Source organism: Ambystoma mexicanum, chromosome 4p (assembly GCF_040938575.1).
Source record: "Ambystoma mexicanum isolate Mex_15411 chromosome 4p, UKY_AmexF1_1, whole genome shotgun sequence".
NCBI lineage: Eukaryota > Metazoa > Chordata > Amphibia > Caudata > Ambystomatidae > Ambystoma > Ambystoma mexicanum.
Genome location: NC_090927.1, coordinates 310,341,556 through 310,358,843, shown reverse-complemented (window position 1 = coordinate 310,358,843; position 17,288 = coordinate 310,341,556). Strand labels below are relative to the sequence as shown.

Below are 17,288 nucleotides of genomic sequence, written 5' to 3'. Positions count from 1 at the left end.
TTTGTTTTTTTTTTAAAGTTTTTATTATTTTAAAAACAAATAAACAATACAAACCAAACTTGCAGCATTATTTACAACAGACTCGTGAACATCAATTAATGCACATTACTGCTCCCCAAATCCCTCCCCCCTCAAGAGCTTGTTTGCGTTTCTCGTTCTGTATCTGCTGCGTGTGGCCGGGTATCGCTTCCTTCCGAAGCTGCAGAATCCATTATTGTGCGAAACAGTCCTGTTATTAACACTCTCCATGCCATCAGGTTACCCACTTCTTCTTCCCCGCACTTGCTACATGCCTCCTGCCATACTACTGTTACAGCCTCCGCCCATTTTTGCAAATCCCGCACCATACCTCAACCCGTGGCCTGTGGCACTGCTTCCAGCCCATGGCAATCCTCCTTTTTGCAAGCACATATGCCATGTCCCTCAATTTCCCAACATGTTTAGTATTCCGTGGTCTGGGAAACCCTCCCAACAGGCAGGCCCAGGCCGTATCTATGTTGAGCGTGACCCCTTTATCTGCTAGTTTTTGTGCCACCTTCCCCCAAAAACCTTCAATCACTGGGCAAGACCAGAACATGTGTGTCATGTCAGCGTCTTCTTCATCGCATTTTGGGCATGCTTGCCTTCCTGCGTCTACAAACTTAGATATTCTCTTCGGGGTCATATAGGCTCTATGCGTTATGTATAACTGTATCTACTGTATCTGCTGCAATCTGGCGTTTCTGGACACCTTCTTGTGGTATCCCATGGCACGCTCCCACATCCCATCGGTCATCTGTGCCCCCACCTCCGCTTCCCAGTCCAGCCTCAAATGAGTCAAATCCTTCCCCACCCGGGTCATCACCATCTCATACAATCTAGAGATCTCGTGCCCCCCTTCTGATATGTCATATATTGTTCCCATTATGAAGTCTGGTTCCTCCGCCAGTACAGTCTCTGGCCAGGTTTTACGAATAATCTGCACTAGCCTAAAATACGTGACATATTGGCCTCTGTGCAAGCCTGCCTCTTCTCCCAGTTCTTCGAAATCCTTAAAGATCCCCTCTTGCCATACATCTCCCAATGTGACCAGCCGGACCGATTCCCAATAGGTCCTAATTATCATTCTGAGTTGGTTGTCTCCCCCAGCCAAGGCGACTAGCGGCACCTGTGGGGAACACGGGTACGGGTTCTCCATCAGTCGGCATACTCTGCGCCACATCTTCCACCCAAGCAACATCATACCCGGGCGTTCTTTCATTTGAAGTTTAGGCACCCAGATAATCTCCTTTAAGTAAAACGGAGTGCAGTCTTGTCCAAACAGCCTTAATTCAGGGGTTACCTCATCAGAAAGCCATTTAGTTACATATTGCAACTGACCAGCTACATAATAGGCCTTAAAATTTGGCAGCTTAATGCCCCCTCTATCATGGAAGTTCTGCAGCTTCCATAGCGCCACTCTATTGCGAGTGCCATGGCATAGGAAGTCTCTGCACATGCTATTCAGTTTGACAAAAAACTTTTTGGGTATCAAGCATGGTATATTACTGAAGAAATGTAACAGCCTGGGCAGGACCACCATTTTGAGCATCGCCCCCCGTCCCATCATCGCCAGCGGCAACTTCTCCCAAAGCTTCATACTTGTTCGGATTTTTCCCACAGCCACCTCGGTATTATGCAAGTGCTCCTCCTCAACCGTATGGTACACATCTATTCCAAGGTAGCGGAAGGAAACAACCGCCCATGGTACGGACAACACCGGCAACCGCTCCAGAGGGGCTCCTCTGTAGCTCCCCAATGGGAACATGCTCGATTTTTGGGGGTTCACCGCTATGCCGGACAGTTCTGCATATCTTTCCATAACCTCTAGAATTTATTGAAGATTTTCCTCCGGATATAGTAGTAAATCGTCAGCATACAAGGATATTAGATGTTTGTCTCCCCCTACCTCAATACCAACCATGTCATATTGTTGTCTGAGGTACACTTCCAGGGGCTCCAGGGCTAGAATGTATAACATCGGGGACCAGGGGCACCCTTGTCTGGTGCCCCTACTGAGTTGTCATCTCTCAGATATCACCGATCCTGTGCGCACCCTGGCCAGTGGTTCACTGTATAGTAATTTTGCCCACCTAACGTAGCCCGGCCCCATCCCGTATTCTTCCAGGGCTTCCAGCAACCATGGCCACCTCACTGAGTCAAAAGCTTTGACTGCATCTAGGGACACCACCGCCATTTCCCCCTCGCTCCTGTTTCCCTCTTCAATCACCCGGTGGAGTCGCCTATGGTTGTGGGTTATATTTCTGCTGGGGACATAACCTGTCTGGTCCGGGTGTATCAGTTTGCTAATAACTCTACGCAGCCTATTGGCCAGGACCGCCGTCAATATCCTGGTTCAACATTGACAAAGGCCTATAGGAGCCGCAGCTATGCCCCGGCTTGTTGGGCTTAGGAAGCGGCACAATTAACGCCTCCCTAAGCGATTCCGGCAGCCGGCCCATCTCAAAAGACTCATTGAGCATCTCTAGCATAGGGGGGGGGGAGTACTTCCTCTCTATATGTTTTATAAAACTCGCCAGGGAATCCGTCCGCGCCCGGGGTCTTACAGGTAGGTAGCTGCTTCACCACCTCCTCCAATTCCTCTAAGGTAATCGGTGAGTCCAGCTCCTCCCTTTCTTCAGCACTAATCTTAGGTAACTCCATGTCTTTTAGAGTTTCTCTAATCTCCTCTCGATTGTTCCCTCTTCTGTCCTCATATAATGTCCTATAATAGTCTAAGAATGCCTCGTAGACTCCCTCTTGGGTGTCAACCACCTCCCCGTCTTCTCTAGTTATTGTCCTAATCGGGGGCCTGGGGGTTTCACTCTTATATAACCATGCCAACAAGCAGCCAGTTTTATCCCCACCTGCATGTTGCCTATCAACATACTTCTTATAATTAAGGTTGCAGAGCCTTTCCCAAAGCTCTGCACACCTCTGATGTAGTTAGAGTACAAGTTCCGCATCCCCTCCCGCCCTGTTGCTTTCCCGTTCCAGTTTCTCTTCCGCTTCCTCTAGCTCTGTTAGGACCCCATCCTGTAGGCCTTTTGATTTAGCAATAGCAGCACCCCGCAATACCACCTTAAAGGCTTCCCACAGCGTGCACGCTGAGTCCACGCTGCCTGGGTTTACCTCAAAGTACTGTGTGATCGCATCAGGCCTGAATTCTTCTTACTGCCTCAGTGGGGAGTACATAGTGATGAATTGTATCTGGGCAGGTGACAAATTCATCCAGGTCTCATCAGTAGTCATAGAACAGTAGTGACTACTTTGTTTCTTTGTGGAGGAGGAAGAGTGCTTTGTGGGGCCACTTGGAGAGCAGGATCCTGTGCTAATCCTGCTTGTCCTTCACTGACTTACTTCTGGATCCCTGTTAAAGGCTATTCACTACGGTTCAGCATGTCTCAACGCTGTGGGGAGTTCTCTTTCTCCAACATACCAAAATGGTGTTACCTGTCCTGTTGCCTTCCCCACTTGCCCGTGTCATTACATCTTTATTTTATTCATTCCTGGGTTCCTCCTGGCTGCCATCTTGTCCTTCAACCTCCCTTCTGAACATGTATTTGTGGACTCTTGTCGCCACACAGGCCAACCTTCAGTTGCTGCCCGCTCTCCGCAATTATGTAACCAAATGATTTTTTAATGGAATAACTAAGAACAAGAGCAATCATTTCTGAGGCCTGATTTTATACTTTAAAGACGCAACCGAAATATGAATACTTATTTAACTATTGTCTCAATCAATGTTAAAACAATGTTTGAAAGGCAAGGCCCAGAACTTTAGAATGCATTTACATCCCAAAATAATCCAGAAGGCCCAAGGACACGTGTGTAGAGATTAAAACCTAAAAGCTGAATACACTTGCGTTACAAACATGTCAAGTGTTATAAATTAACATATTTTGCATGTTTCATTTTGCATGTTTCATTTTAACTAAAATAGAGTAAAACATTATACGGAAAAATCAGCATTTAAAAGGCCCCTTTTATTTTGCATTGCAAGTATTTCACTTGGAATCACATTGTGTATTTAAAACTCGGTTAAGACTTCTTCAGACATATTTCTGTTGGAGCTTCGGGACAGGGTGTGTACTGTCATTCTAGGAATTCACATCACAGAAGAAACTCCAGTTCATGAATGCAATATTACAAGACATGAAGCAACACATAACCATTGATCTATTGTTGCAAAGGTGGTTTCTAAAGAGACAGCCCAATAAACCCACTGCCAAAAGCCAGCTAAGGGGCTTGTGCTCTGCGCTTCAAAGTTGACTTGTTACATTCCTCAATCATAAGCCTCATAAAAAAACACATTGATTGAATTTGTGTGGCAGTTGTCTAATCTCAATGAGAAGCCAAAGACATTCTGCCTTGACACATTGATAACATGAAAAAGGAGTATGCCAGTGATGGATCAACAGTGCATTCTAAAGGATGAAGCCAACCTTTCTACACTTCCAAACTGCATAGGAAAATACAGGTTATCTGTTAAAAACCCAAATATTAAATCACTAATAAAATAATAACTCAAATCTTAACGTGATACAACATCCAATCATCACAATACAAATTGCATTTAATAGCTAGAAATTACATCTACCAAACCATGGAAAAATTAACATAGGGTGCCACGTAAAGATGATTGGGCGTTAAATAGGAAAAAACCAGAACTCCTCCAAATTGTATCACAGCACGATCATTCAAGCATGGGATTGTATGCACCGATCAACGGACTTGATAATATCAGTTGATTTCATCTTGCATGTTGACATCCAAAGTAAACCTCCCAAAAACCATAATAGAGTACACACTTACTGGTAATATTCTTTCTATGGATTCTTCTCCCGCAGATTCCTCCTCTGATAGGTATCCCATACAGCGCTGGCGTTCTGACATTTTTTCGACAGGTGGCGTAGTGCGGCTTAGCAAAATGGCTCTAACGTGCCACACCACAACTACAGACGGGACGTCAGCGGTACATATACCATGTCACTACACCCCAAAACCTTATTTCACCAGCTGTTTTTCCTGAGCTCAGCAACCATGGGGGAAGAATCCAACAGAATTCAGCAACGAAAAAGCCAACACCTCTTAAACTGCTAGTCCATGGGGAAAGCAGATGGGGGGGTCGAAATGGAAAAGGGGGGGGAATACATATTTCACCTCAGGTTGCAGCATGACTTCATGGAAAAATCTATCTTCACTCATATTGTATGACAGATAAGAAAACATTTAGTCAAGTATACCCCTTTTGTGCACAGTTATCCACAGAGAACTATTTTAAAGTAATCCTTTTTAACCCTACCCATTAGTGCTTTGTCTGATCAGATTTGTTTCCCCACAGTTCAGGGAGGAGTTGCAGCCCTCTAAATATTATGTAGTCCTGACAACTACCTACATTATCATGCTTTTGTAGGGAGAGTAAACTTCAACGGGTGAGACTAATTTCCCCATTGCATGCATTGCATGCAAGCTGCTAATAGCTACTCAATGTTGAGATGTCATTATTTTAAGAGTACACAAATACTAAAACCCAGGGATTAATTCATGCAGAATACAATAACAAGCAGTACCATTTGGACAACTGAAACTTACAAAATAATGATTGCAATTTTAATATATCAACATGAAGATGCAGAAAAGTAAATGGCTTGTGCTGTATAACTCATAAAATGAACTCCTACAAGTGCTTACATTTTAAAATGGAGGAAGTGTTTCTGTGTAGCTAATTGCTTCTTTGGTGATTGTGACGGACAACTCGTGTCAAAAATTGACACATGATTTTCATCTTCGCTATCTTCCAGGCACAGACTTGGGCCATCTGAAAACAAAAAAAGGAAACAAAAAGGAACTGAAATAATGCATTGCCTGGACTTAATTTGAAACATTTTGAACGTTAGTTTATGAAAACATTTTAAAAATCTGTCACAATAATACACCAAAATTAGTAATTAATTGCATACCCTCTTTATGACAAATATAAGAAATCTCATTGACTAACCAATTTATGATGAATTTCTCAATGACGACTTGTGGGTTTGCCTTAATGGAACCCCAATGTTCTGCTTAGAAATAATGTTCCTCTCAGAACAAAGCAAAAGAAAGCAACTGCTGCCTTGATGCCCTAAATTTGTTTATTCTGGCAATGCAATATTTCAAATGTAAATTTGATCCAGCTAGATTTTTTTTTTAAACCTTTATTTAATTCGGTCCACATCAGACAACCATAATGCAACCTTCACATTGTTTAGACAAAGAGTGTATGCATACATTCAGATTGGGATGATACAAGTTGACATAAAAGAGTACACAATGATACCAAAGTCTCCGGGATCTCCACATTCCCAGCCCACCATAATTAATCATTATGCAAACAGTTGCCATCTCAGAAGAAACCTGACACATATCTCTGACATGCAGCTTAAGATGACATATCCCCTCCCTCCTCAGCCAACCATCTATACCCACTGCATCCTCCTCCAGTGGCTATCTACGTGGAAGTATCTAAAAGGGTCCCATATATCAACAGAATGTGTTTTCTTTATCATTACACCACGTCAGATCCTACAGCCAATTATTCACTACAGGACAGTTCACAACTATTCCAGGACATGAAAACGCACCCTTTAGTCAACAGTAAGCAAATAGAAAGGAACTTCTTAGTGCTTTTACCCAGTCCCAGAAACCATGCAGCACACCATCTCTCTAGGGATCATTACTTGTAACAGCTGTCATGTCATGCCCAGCACTTGTTTCCAATACACTGACAGCCTGGGACACAACCACATCATATGTAGAAATTCTGCCTCCTGCTCTTTGCACCTGGGACATCTACCATCTGCAGACTCATCAAACCTGCTATGGCGACACAGGGTTAAATACACACGATGCAATACTTTATACTGGATCAGTTTAAATCTAGCATTCAAGGCAACTTTGCAGGTGTACCCGCACATATATACGACCACAACTGATCATCCAACTTTGGACCTACTTCATCTGTACATTTCTTCCTGCAACGAAGATCCTTCCTGGGGGCTGCTTCCTGCACTGGATGATATAAACTAGACGCTATGCCCCTTGCCCCAGCTGAGTTCATTACATATTTCATAAGTGGGTTGTACCAGGTTCCAATTGGAAGTTAGGGGTCCACCTCCGAAACGGAGCCCACATACGGAGGTAGAGGAAGGCAATCTTCCAATACCTCAGGAAGGGGACACACCCTGGATATCCCAAACCCTCAACTCAGGCGTATATGGAAACTAGACCTACAATCTTTTCATCAGCTGCCTCCCAAACCCCCAAGCCCCAACAGTAGATGCTACCAGATCAAACCGGCAACTCTCATCTACCCTCCTTCTCAGCAACGCCCCTTTGTATGGAATAGGGATGGGCTGCTCTTTTTTTCCCACCTGAACATGACGGTACAAGAGAGCCCGGCATCCAATATGATGCAAACAATACCGGAGCAGTATGATAAACCTTATGGTGTTCTTCCACCTACTCCCCCAGGATCTTCCATTCAGGTGGCCAGGAAAGGACATTCGCTATTGGATTATAACCCTGGGAGTGGACAAGTGAGGGAGGATCAACTGAGTGGAGGGTCATGGGGATTGGGAGGAGAATGCGCAAGGGTGAGACATGGTATTCCCGGGTCCCCATTATACACCAACCCACTGTCCCTGAGCCTTAATGGGGTATTTCCAATCACAACCCATTTCCCCCTCCCATTTCCAATAAGAACTGGGACGAGGAAGAGACGATCGGGAGCAATGAGGCTTACACAAAGAAACAACATAGGGATACAAAGTGAGGGGCTACTATAGTCAGACAAGGCGAGGCACTTTTCCCCCCCAACTGTGCACATCTGACTGCAATTGACTGTCACCTGCAGTATAAAAAGGGTGGTTCTGCCAGAATCAGAGTGAGCTGGGGATGCTGACTGGACCAGAGGAGCCAAGGAGCAGGATCTACAGTAAGAAAAGCCTGGAGGATCCAGAAGAGAACTGCGTGCCGAGATGCTGGCCCGGTGTTCCTGAGGGGATGCAGTGTGGCTAGGGAGCACTGTCTCCAAGGAGCTGCAGCGAAATGCTTGTTCCCTTGAGACGTGTGTCGGTCACAAGGCTGCCTGAGGGGCAGGTGGTGAGACCCTGACCTCGACCCAAACCCATTTGACCTGCTCGACAGCGCTGCGCTACTGTTGGTGAGTTTCATGAGAAAGAGAGAAACTCAGTAGCTTGCGGGTGGCGATATTAAAAGAAGAGCCCAGTGAGAAAAAGTGGGACGAAAGCAAGCGAAAGCTGGAAAGCGGTGAAAGAAAGCAAAGAGGAATTACCGAAAAGGTGTGCTAGAAGCGCGGGACTTATGTAAAACACAAAGTGCATTGGTGGCACAGAAACGGCTTCAGGCCAAGGCATGGAACAGAGTCAGCCCTACTGGACCTAAAAATCCAGATGGACGAGGCAAAGGACAAGGGTAATCTAGCCATTCTCCTACTGCTAGATCTATCAGCTGCCTTCGACCTCGTCGACCATCAGATCCTCACAGAACATCTGAGGACCTCAGCGGCCTTCTCTAACCAGGCGACTGCCTGGATCCAGTCCTTCCTAACCAACCGAACCACCCGGGTCTTCTCCCCAGGGGCATCAGCACTCCCTGTCCCCATCACCTGCGGCGTTCCTCAAGGCTCGTGCGTCTCGCCGACTCTATACAATATCTTCACAAAGCTATTGTTTGACCGCCTAGATAATCTAGGTGTCACTTACACAAACTATGCTGACGATACCCAGGTTCTCATCACCCTATCAGGGTGCTACGACGAGGACTCCACCAAAATCAACAACCTTTATTTAGAGATCCAAGCCTGGATGGCAGAGCACGGCCTATGCCTCAACGATGAGAAAACTGAGCTCCTCATTGTCGGCTCCCAACCGCGGCTAAACAAACTAGACCCCCGTTACGCGTCCATCAACATTGACGGTAACCTAATCACAGTAGCCAAAGAAATTAAAACCCTTGGGGTTTATCTAGACTCCACTCTCTCACTCAAAAGACAGGTGAACGCAACTGCCTCTTCAACAGCTTACACCAATAAGCTCATCAACGCCTGCAAACCTTTCCTATCACCCTCTAGCTGCATTACACTAGCCAGAGCGTTAGTGCTCTCAAAAATTGACTACTGCAACACCCTCTTTCTTGGCTCATCAGAACACAACCTGAACAAACTACAGGTACTGCAAAATAATGCCATCAGAGCAGCCCGCAGTATCCCACGAAACGCCCACATCTCCAGCTTCAGACAAGATGCTCACTGGCTCCCAGTACGAGACAGAATCTCCCTCAGATCCCTCGTCATCGTCCATAAATGCCGCTCTAACGACGCACCCAAATACCTGGCAGACAAGTTCCACAATCACACCTCAACTAGACCAACTAGAACACCATACGCACACTGCCTCTCCGTTCCCAAATTCTCTCTAAAAAAAGCAGGCGGCGCCAGCTTCCCGGTCCTAGCTGCCAAACTATGGAACGCTTTGCCACCACACCTTAGAGCAGAACCCTCATTTTGGACTTTTAGAGCCAAAACAAAAACATGGCTTTCCAACAAAAACGCCGCTTAATGCACTTCCTCTCTGCTTGCCTCTGTTGACCACCTGTAACCCGGTCTACTACACCGTTGTTGTTTTATCACAATCTGTACTGTATATTTTTGCCATGCTGTAACTGTTTTTAAGTCTCCGGCGCCCAGCTACCCCAGGGTTCGGTGCGCGGTACAAATAAATAAACTAAACTAAACTAAACTAAACATCCAAAAGTGGGTGCCAGAGAGACCCGAAAGTAAGGAGAGTGGTGCAAGCGACCCAAATCAGACAGCGACAGAAAAGAGACAATGAGAAGGAAAACAGTCAAGAGGGCGCAAGCAACCAGAAAGTAAAAAAACAGGGTGCAAGTGACACGAAAGAAATACAGATGGCAAGAGGCACGTACAAGGGGGAATCAAGGTGCAAGAGGTCACAGTGAGAAACTAAAGGTGCAAGAGAGCACAGTCAAAAGGACAAGTGTGCAAGAGGCACGGAAAGGTGGAAAGAAAGTGCAAGTGTGCACGACAGGAAAATAAAGTATGCAGGAAGCACAGCAAAGTGGAAAAGGACAGAGTGAGAGAGGCACAGAAGAGGAAAAAGGTGCCAGAGAAAAAGGAAAGGGGTTAGAGGTCAGAGTGGTGTACAGATGGCACGCTCCACCGCACCCAACAGGGGATCAATGACTCCTTCAAACGATTCTATGCCCAAATATACGCCCACGACACCCAGGTCCCTCCTGGAGAGATATCTGACACCCTGGAGGAAATAGGACTACCCACATTATCACTGGAGCACAAACAAGCCCTTGATGTCACCAAAGACAACATAACTGAGGCAATCAAATCACTGGCTACATGTAAGTCCCCGGGAAGCGACGGGCTCCCCACCGAATTTTACAAAACCTACAAGCCTGAGTTAACTCCGCTACTGCACGGGGTCTTCCATGAGGCCTATGAACTGGGGATCCTGCCTGAGAGCATGCGAGAGACGTTGGTGATCCCAATGCTTAAACCTAACAAACCGGCTGAAGATTGTGACTCCCACCGTCCACTCGCAATGCTCAACTATGACGTCAAGATTTTAACAACGGTCCTGGCCAAGCGGCTTGCCGGGGTGATGAGGGAGTTGGTGCATCCTGATCAAAATGGCTTTGTCCCGGGCCGCAACACCACCGCCAATCTGCGCAGGCTCCAACACATTTTGGCTCAAACCAACCTGGACAATGGCTACTACGCTCTACTATCGTTGGATGCCATCAAGGCGTTAGATTCCATCTACTGGGAGTGGCTCCTGGCAGTGCTCAGGGAATTTGGCTTCGGAGAAAAGTTTGTTAGATGGGTCCAGGTCTTGTATACTAGTCCTAAGGCAAGAGTGAAATCTGGGCGGCTTATCTCCACGACATGGGACATACAAAAGGGCACTCGGCAGGGCTGCCCACTCTCCCCCATGCTGTACATTCTTGGGCTGGAGCCCATTGCCATCTATTTCAAGAAGCATTTTTTTTGATGCTGGCATCGGACTGGAGGGAATGGACCACATTATATCTTTGTATGCGGACGACGTCCTCCTCTACATTCGTGACCCCCACCTGAACGTCCCGACCATGATGGACATCCTCAACAACTTTGCCAGAGTGTCAGGCATACAATTTAGCAGAAGTAAATCTTGCCTCTTCCCCCTAGGTGGCCTCAGGAACAAACACTTAGATGATTTGCCATTACTCGGGGTGTTGGGCAGAAACCTGTGCAGTTCCCTTAGGGACCACTGCAAAAGATTCAGGACTACAGGTGGTTGGCAGTAAACCCAATTGGTAGCAGTCTGTACCACCCAGATTTACCTGTTAGCTGTGGCTGAGCAGTCAGACTTCTCTCAAGATGAGTTAGGCAGTATATAGAGTATACACAATAGGTACTGAGATCCAGTAGCACAAGCAAATACTGACCAGAGCTTTGGTGTAAAAGTATAAAATTATTTAAAGACACACTTGTAAATTACACTAGCACAAAAAGAGGTAAGTACATTCAACACACAGTCACTATTATATATATACAACCCTAATGACTTATTAGACAAGTCTTATTGTGAAACACCACTTATTTTCAGACAGAGGTGAGAGCTTAACATAAGATGGCACTCTAATAAGTTATTAAAAAGGCAGGGAAAAAGGCAGGGTGATGAAAGCACACACATCTCAATACTTTTCAAAGAACCACAGTGAGGCAGGTTAGGCAAATTCTACTGGAGAGCAAGGAAGTTCAAATGCCAGGCCCACTTTTAGAGAGAGCACGCGAAATGTGTCCAGGATCACACAGTGGGGTTATGCCCAAAGAGTCTTTGTAAATAGTTCACCCAAGATTGAGATCAAGTCAGGAAAAGTTAGTTAACAGGCCCCAGGCTAACCCAGGTTAGAAAGTCGAGGATTTACTGTTACCCCGAACGATCTGTCGCAAGGGAAGCCAGGCGGGACACAGTACGCTCCAGTGGGGGCAGTTGTTCCTGGCAGCGGGTGCAAGTCGGTGTTTCGTCCAGAGGAAGGAGGTCTTGACGTGGAGGAAAGATGAAGGTCGTTGCACTGCCCGGGAGGAAACCAGCTGCGGAATTTCCCGGTTACAAGGCACTACTCTTTTCTTCGCGGTAGTGGTAAACCGTGGTATTCCGGTTGCCGGGGTGCTTGGCACAGGCAAGGCGGCCACGAGATGGTCCAGGAAGGTGAAAAGACGAGCAAACTGGTTATCCCCACCAGTCAAAGGAAGAAGACTCTTCGGACTGGAGATCTCCTCTGTCGTCGGGAAAAGTGGTGAGACAGTTCAGCAGGGCTCCACCGGTGGTGTCGTCTTTGCAGGTCGGCTCGGCTTCTCCCTCCTCAGATTCTTTAGGTCCTGTGGCGACTTCTGAAGTTCCAGTCCCCAAAGTCCTGCTTTTATGCAGAAAACCCCCATTCATTCAGCCTAGCTGTCACTCAAACATGCTAAGTGGTGACCCGTGCGGCTCACCACTTGGGCCAATCACACAAGAGTGCGACTTGAGTTGCCGAGGCAACTCAGTCCAGGGTGCCTAAACCCCCCTCCCACATGCCCTGTGGTATCCAGACAGAGTGGCACCACTTTTGGAGGCTTCTGTGGAGAAGCCCGCCAAAAAGTGGAACAAAGGGCTCGACTTGGGTTGGAGTCACAGAAGCGAACACAAACACCATTTTGGAACAAAGTTTCGGCAAAAAATACCAACCAGTGAATTCATATTAATTTAATAAACCGGCGGTATGTTCGAGGATATATTAAAAAGTGGTAGCATCGAACAATGGGGAAATCCCATAGGAATATATTTGCGGTCTAATATAAAAAGTAGTATCCACTGCCACCAGCCAAAACTCGGTCGGGGGGGGACTGGGCAGTGCCCCCTCGAACAACAGACCCCCGGGCAATCGAATTGCCACGACCAGTACGTCCACAATATGATGGTTTGTACTGGTTCTGTTCACAATTTAAGACTAGTAAAGCCAATGGTGACTTTACATGCCCTGGGAGACAGTAGTCAGTCCCAGGGTATGGAGTCTATGTTTGGGGGTCGCTACGACACCCTTGGGTTACTGCACGGAGGGTGCTTTGTAACCCATATATCAAAACACATGAAGCCCTATGGGGTAAAGGACCCCCCAGCCCATAGAACACATACAAAGTGAAAGGAACACCTCAAATCATGTCTAAGAGTGGGAGAAAAAGAGTCTCACTCTTAGCAGGAAAAAAAATAAACCCCAAAAATCCAGCAAAGCTGCTGGGGGACTCACTAGGTTTGGGAAATTAGCCTTTACAGAGAATTCTCCCTAACACGGGGTGACATGGCACACCACCACATTCCACTATTTAGGAATCAACATTTACCACACGCCTGACCTCATGCATGAGTATAACACAGTGGCGGTATTGCCTCCCCTATGTAAATCAATAGGATTTTGGTCACAACTTCCTCTTTCCATGATGGGAAGGGCCTCCATCATTAAAATGATTGTACTCCCCAGACTTCTCTACGGGTTTCAGAACGTATTCCACTACATTAAAGCCTCCTTTTTCCGACTACTGGAGACGCTGCTTAAAGACTTTCTATGGAGGAAAGGCAAGCACAAACTAGCACTATCCACGCTAGTTCTTCCATATTGTCAGGGCGGCATCCAGCTTCCCGATCTTGAAAGATACTATTTGGCAGCTCAGCTTCATAGCAAGATGGTTGGCTGACGATGTTACCTCTGAAACGAACCTCCTGCAATATTCAATCACCCTAATCCGATTGAAAGAACTTATTTGGGCCACCCAGCATCTTGCATGGAAGGACCCCCTTGCTAGCCATATTAGAAATGGAAAAAATGGCACAGAACAAAGTTGCTTCTCCATCTGCAGAACGCATATACCCCAGATATTCCACTACTCTCTGACCTGTGCCAAGATACGGTCGATCTGGCAACCATTAGATATTGGGAGCGGCTAGGAGTATACACCTGGGGGGACCTGTATAACGAGGGCTCCTTCCGAGACTTCTCTTCCCTGCAACTGGAAGATGGTATCCCAATTGGCCAATTCCTTTGGTATCAAAAAATTCGGAAATTGGCACGCGCCAAATGGGACAGTTGGCCAGAGAAACCCAAAACTAATCCCTTTGTGCCACTTCTATACAGCTTGGGAGGGGAGCAGCGATCAGTGTCTCAAATATATCGACACCTCGCAGACAAACAGAACCCCCTTCAGCCCCGGCCTGAGACTCAAATGGGACAGAGATCTGGGCCTAACGATGTAAGATAGGGAATGGGAAAGGGCACTAGCATTCCCTAAGGAGGTTTCCAGGAACTCCAGGAACTCCAGATTCAGAATGATACAGCTCAATGTTCTGTACCGCTCATACCTAACAACGCATACTGTCCTGGTGCAGCAGAGATCATGCTGATCTTTTTTGGGGGTGCACAAAGGCCCGACAACTCTGGACCGCGGTTGAGCAGACCTGCAGGAGAGCTGTTATGACCAGATATGACTGGACTCCCGGTGAGTGCCTTTTGGGAACTTATCCCAGACTAGCCGAATTGAAGCACACTGTGAAGCTTATGGATCTAGCCTGCATCCTCACCAAAAGAACCATCGCCATGGCTTGGAAACGACCTGGTGGACCACGTTTCCTTGTATGGCGCAACGAGCTGGAGCGTTGGGTGGGAGCAGAGACCTCGGCCTGGAAAGAAGGTATTGCCAATTCCCCCGACGAGGCGAGCCTGGAACTCGAAGCTTGGAAGGCACTCACGTGGGAACTACTCTACCCCTCCAATGATGATAAACCTCCTTGAACAATCTCCCTCCCTCCAGGTTTGACAACCTATCTGTTACTGAACTCCTACATACACCATCACCCTGTACACTTGGGCTCCCCCCCCTTTTTTCCTCCTCATGGCCCTCTCCCCTTCCGTTCTCACCTATCACCTTACCTCCCTGCGTCTACCCTCTCATTAGCTTTGCACGTCGCCTCGAGACATCTGTTATTCTTGTTAACGGTTTATGTATAATAAGTTTCTTTGCTTTACTAAAACACTGGCCTACTTGGACAATTCATAAATGTGCCACAGAGGGCACCTTTCTGCCACACTACTGTTGTACTTATAATAAATGCCAATAAAGAAATTTAAAAATAAATAAGAGGTCAGAGTGGTCACGCCTGAGAGGAGCAAAGAACGCAGTGTTCTCGAAAGTCTCTGATACTACCCCCATGAAAGAAATGTACAGTGAAAGGTACATCCTGACAAGAGGAACTTTTTGTTTGTTGAACTTCGTAAAGAGGGGCCTAGGCTTGGGGAAGGGATCCCCGAGAGGCCTTACAGGAACTTTGTCTTTTTGTTTGGAAATGGAAAGGATCAAAGCTTGGGGAAGGGAACCCCAAAAGACCCCAGAGACATTGTGAACTCTTGACTTACGGCAAGAGTCCTGTGTGGATGGTTCCAAGGGCAATCCTTTTGCGTTTAATTATTTTGAACAGGGAGAACTACACCTATTGGTAAGACAATCTGAAATCAACTGGGGTTTACATTTCCTTTTTTTTGAGTCACTATTTGTTCTTTAAGAAGACCCCCCCCGGACCCCCAATCACATTTGGTTTAAGAGTGAGGGCAAGCATAGGTTTGGACACAGACAAACTTTGGTTTTGGACTTAGGTACACCGAAGGCCCTTGGAAGCATCAGTTGAGGGAATAATCCCCTTAGAGTTAGGGCCAGATAGGCATTACACAAAGCACACAAAGTTCAATAAAGGTTTTCAAACTGTTAATTTGGAGTCTGTGTCTCTCTTGATACCATGCCTATCTCACAGCAGAAAGAAAATATAATTCCAGATCAGGTGCATTCAGCCCCTCCATTCAAACGTTCTTGTCAAAGTTTTCCACTTCATTTTGCCCTGTTTCGGATACCAAGCGAATGTTATCAACAATTATCTGACCGTTTTAAAGAATAATGTTTCAGGCCAATCAGAAAACAAATACAGGAATTTGGGCAGTATAACCATTTTCATTATAGCTATACGATCTAGAAATGTAAGTGGAGGGTTACCCATCGATAGATTTTCCTTGCTAAGATGCCGAAGTCTGCTATACGGCTAGCTTTCAATAATGACGAATGATCCTTACTAAACCTCACCCCCAGATATCGAACCGTTGACTGCCCCCATCTATACTCTTACAGACCATTGGGTCTGCAGGTACCCTCTATTAATGGAAATAGTGCAGGCTTCATCCAATTGATTCTCAACCCGGAGACTTTCACAAAATGTTCAATCTCTTTCATAAGGGCAGGTAAATTAATCGCTGGATCCTTGACGTAAAGAATAATATCATCAACATACAACGCGATCAGCTTGCGTGCTCCCCCCAACGCAATACCCCTCTGTCGATCAAGTAGCATCAGGCGAACCGCCAGCGGTTCCATTGCAAGCACAAAAAAGAACTGGCAACAGCGGGAACCCCTGCCTCATTCCCTGGCCCAGCGAAAACACTTCTGATAGACGGCTCAACAACCTAATCTTTGCTGTGACATCCGTATACAGTAGCTCTACACACTGTAGAAAGTATTGCTTAAGTCCCACCATTTCCAATACCACAAACAAATAGTCCCATAATAAAGAATCTAAGGGGTTTTCCATTTGTAGCAGAGCCCCTACATCCTGCAACCTGCACCTTCGGATCCATTTCTGCCGGGATTGCAAATTGCAAGTTAAGCGCAGTAGAGCGCTCCAAAATAAAACCAGACTGATCCAGATGAACAGAGCTGACAAAAAGGGAAGAAGCCGATCCGCAAGAATTTTAGAAAAGATCTTGGCATCCAAATGTGTGTTTAAGCTTTACTCAGAGTAATCCTTTAGCACAGAAAAACACAATCACAATTAATGGAGTCACTTTCAATTAGCAAAAAATACAATAAAACCACAAACAATAATTCCACAAAAAGGTAAAACCATGCACTTGGAAGGAGAAAGTAAAGCAAGTTAAAAATAACTAAAATTATATTTCATCCTTGGGAGGAGACCAGGAGAGCAAAGTGTGCACCCTCAATACTGCATCATCAAAATCTAGTTAGACTAAAAGAGGAGAGCACAGCTCGCAATGTCAAATGTAGCCTAAAAATGGTTTAGCTCATTTCCTGTCAACCTTAAAAGCCAGGCACGGTGGACATA

At 46.1% G+C, this 17,288-nt stretch overlaps 1 protein-coding gene across 4 annotated transcripts in view; it reads right to left on the bottom strand.

Annotated features, from left to right (window-relative positions):
* The window catches only part of ATAD2B (ATPase family AAA domain containing 2B), a 3,113,054-nt gene that overhangs the window by 1,424,926 nt on the left and 1,670,840 nt on the right, over positions 1–17,288 (bottom strand). For all 4 annotated transcript variants that reach the window (XM_069605879.1, XM_069605877.1, XM_069605876.1 and 1 more), the window contains exon 17: positions 5,713–5,839. In XM_069605879.1, coding sequence (XP_069461980.1) covers positions 5,713–5,839 — 127 coding nt within the window. The remainder of the gene's footprint in view (positions 1–5,712; positions 5,840–17,288) is intronic.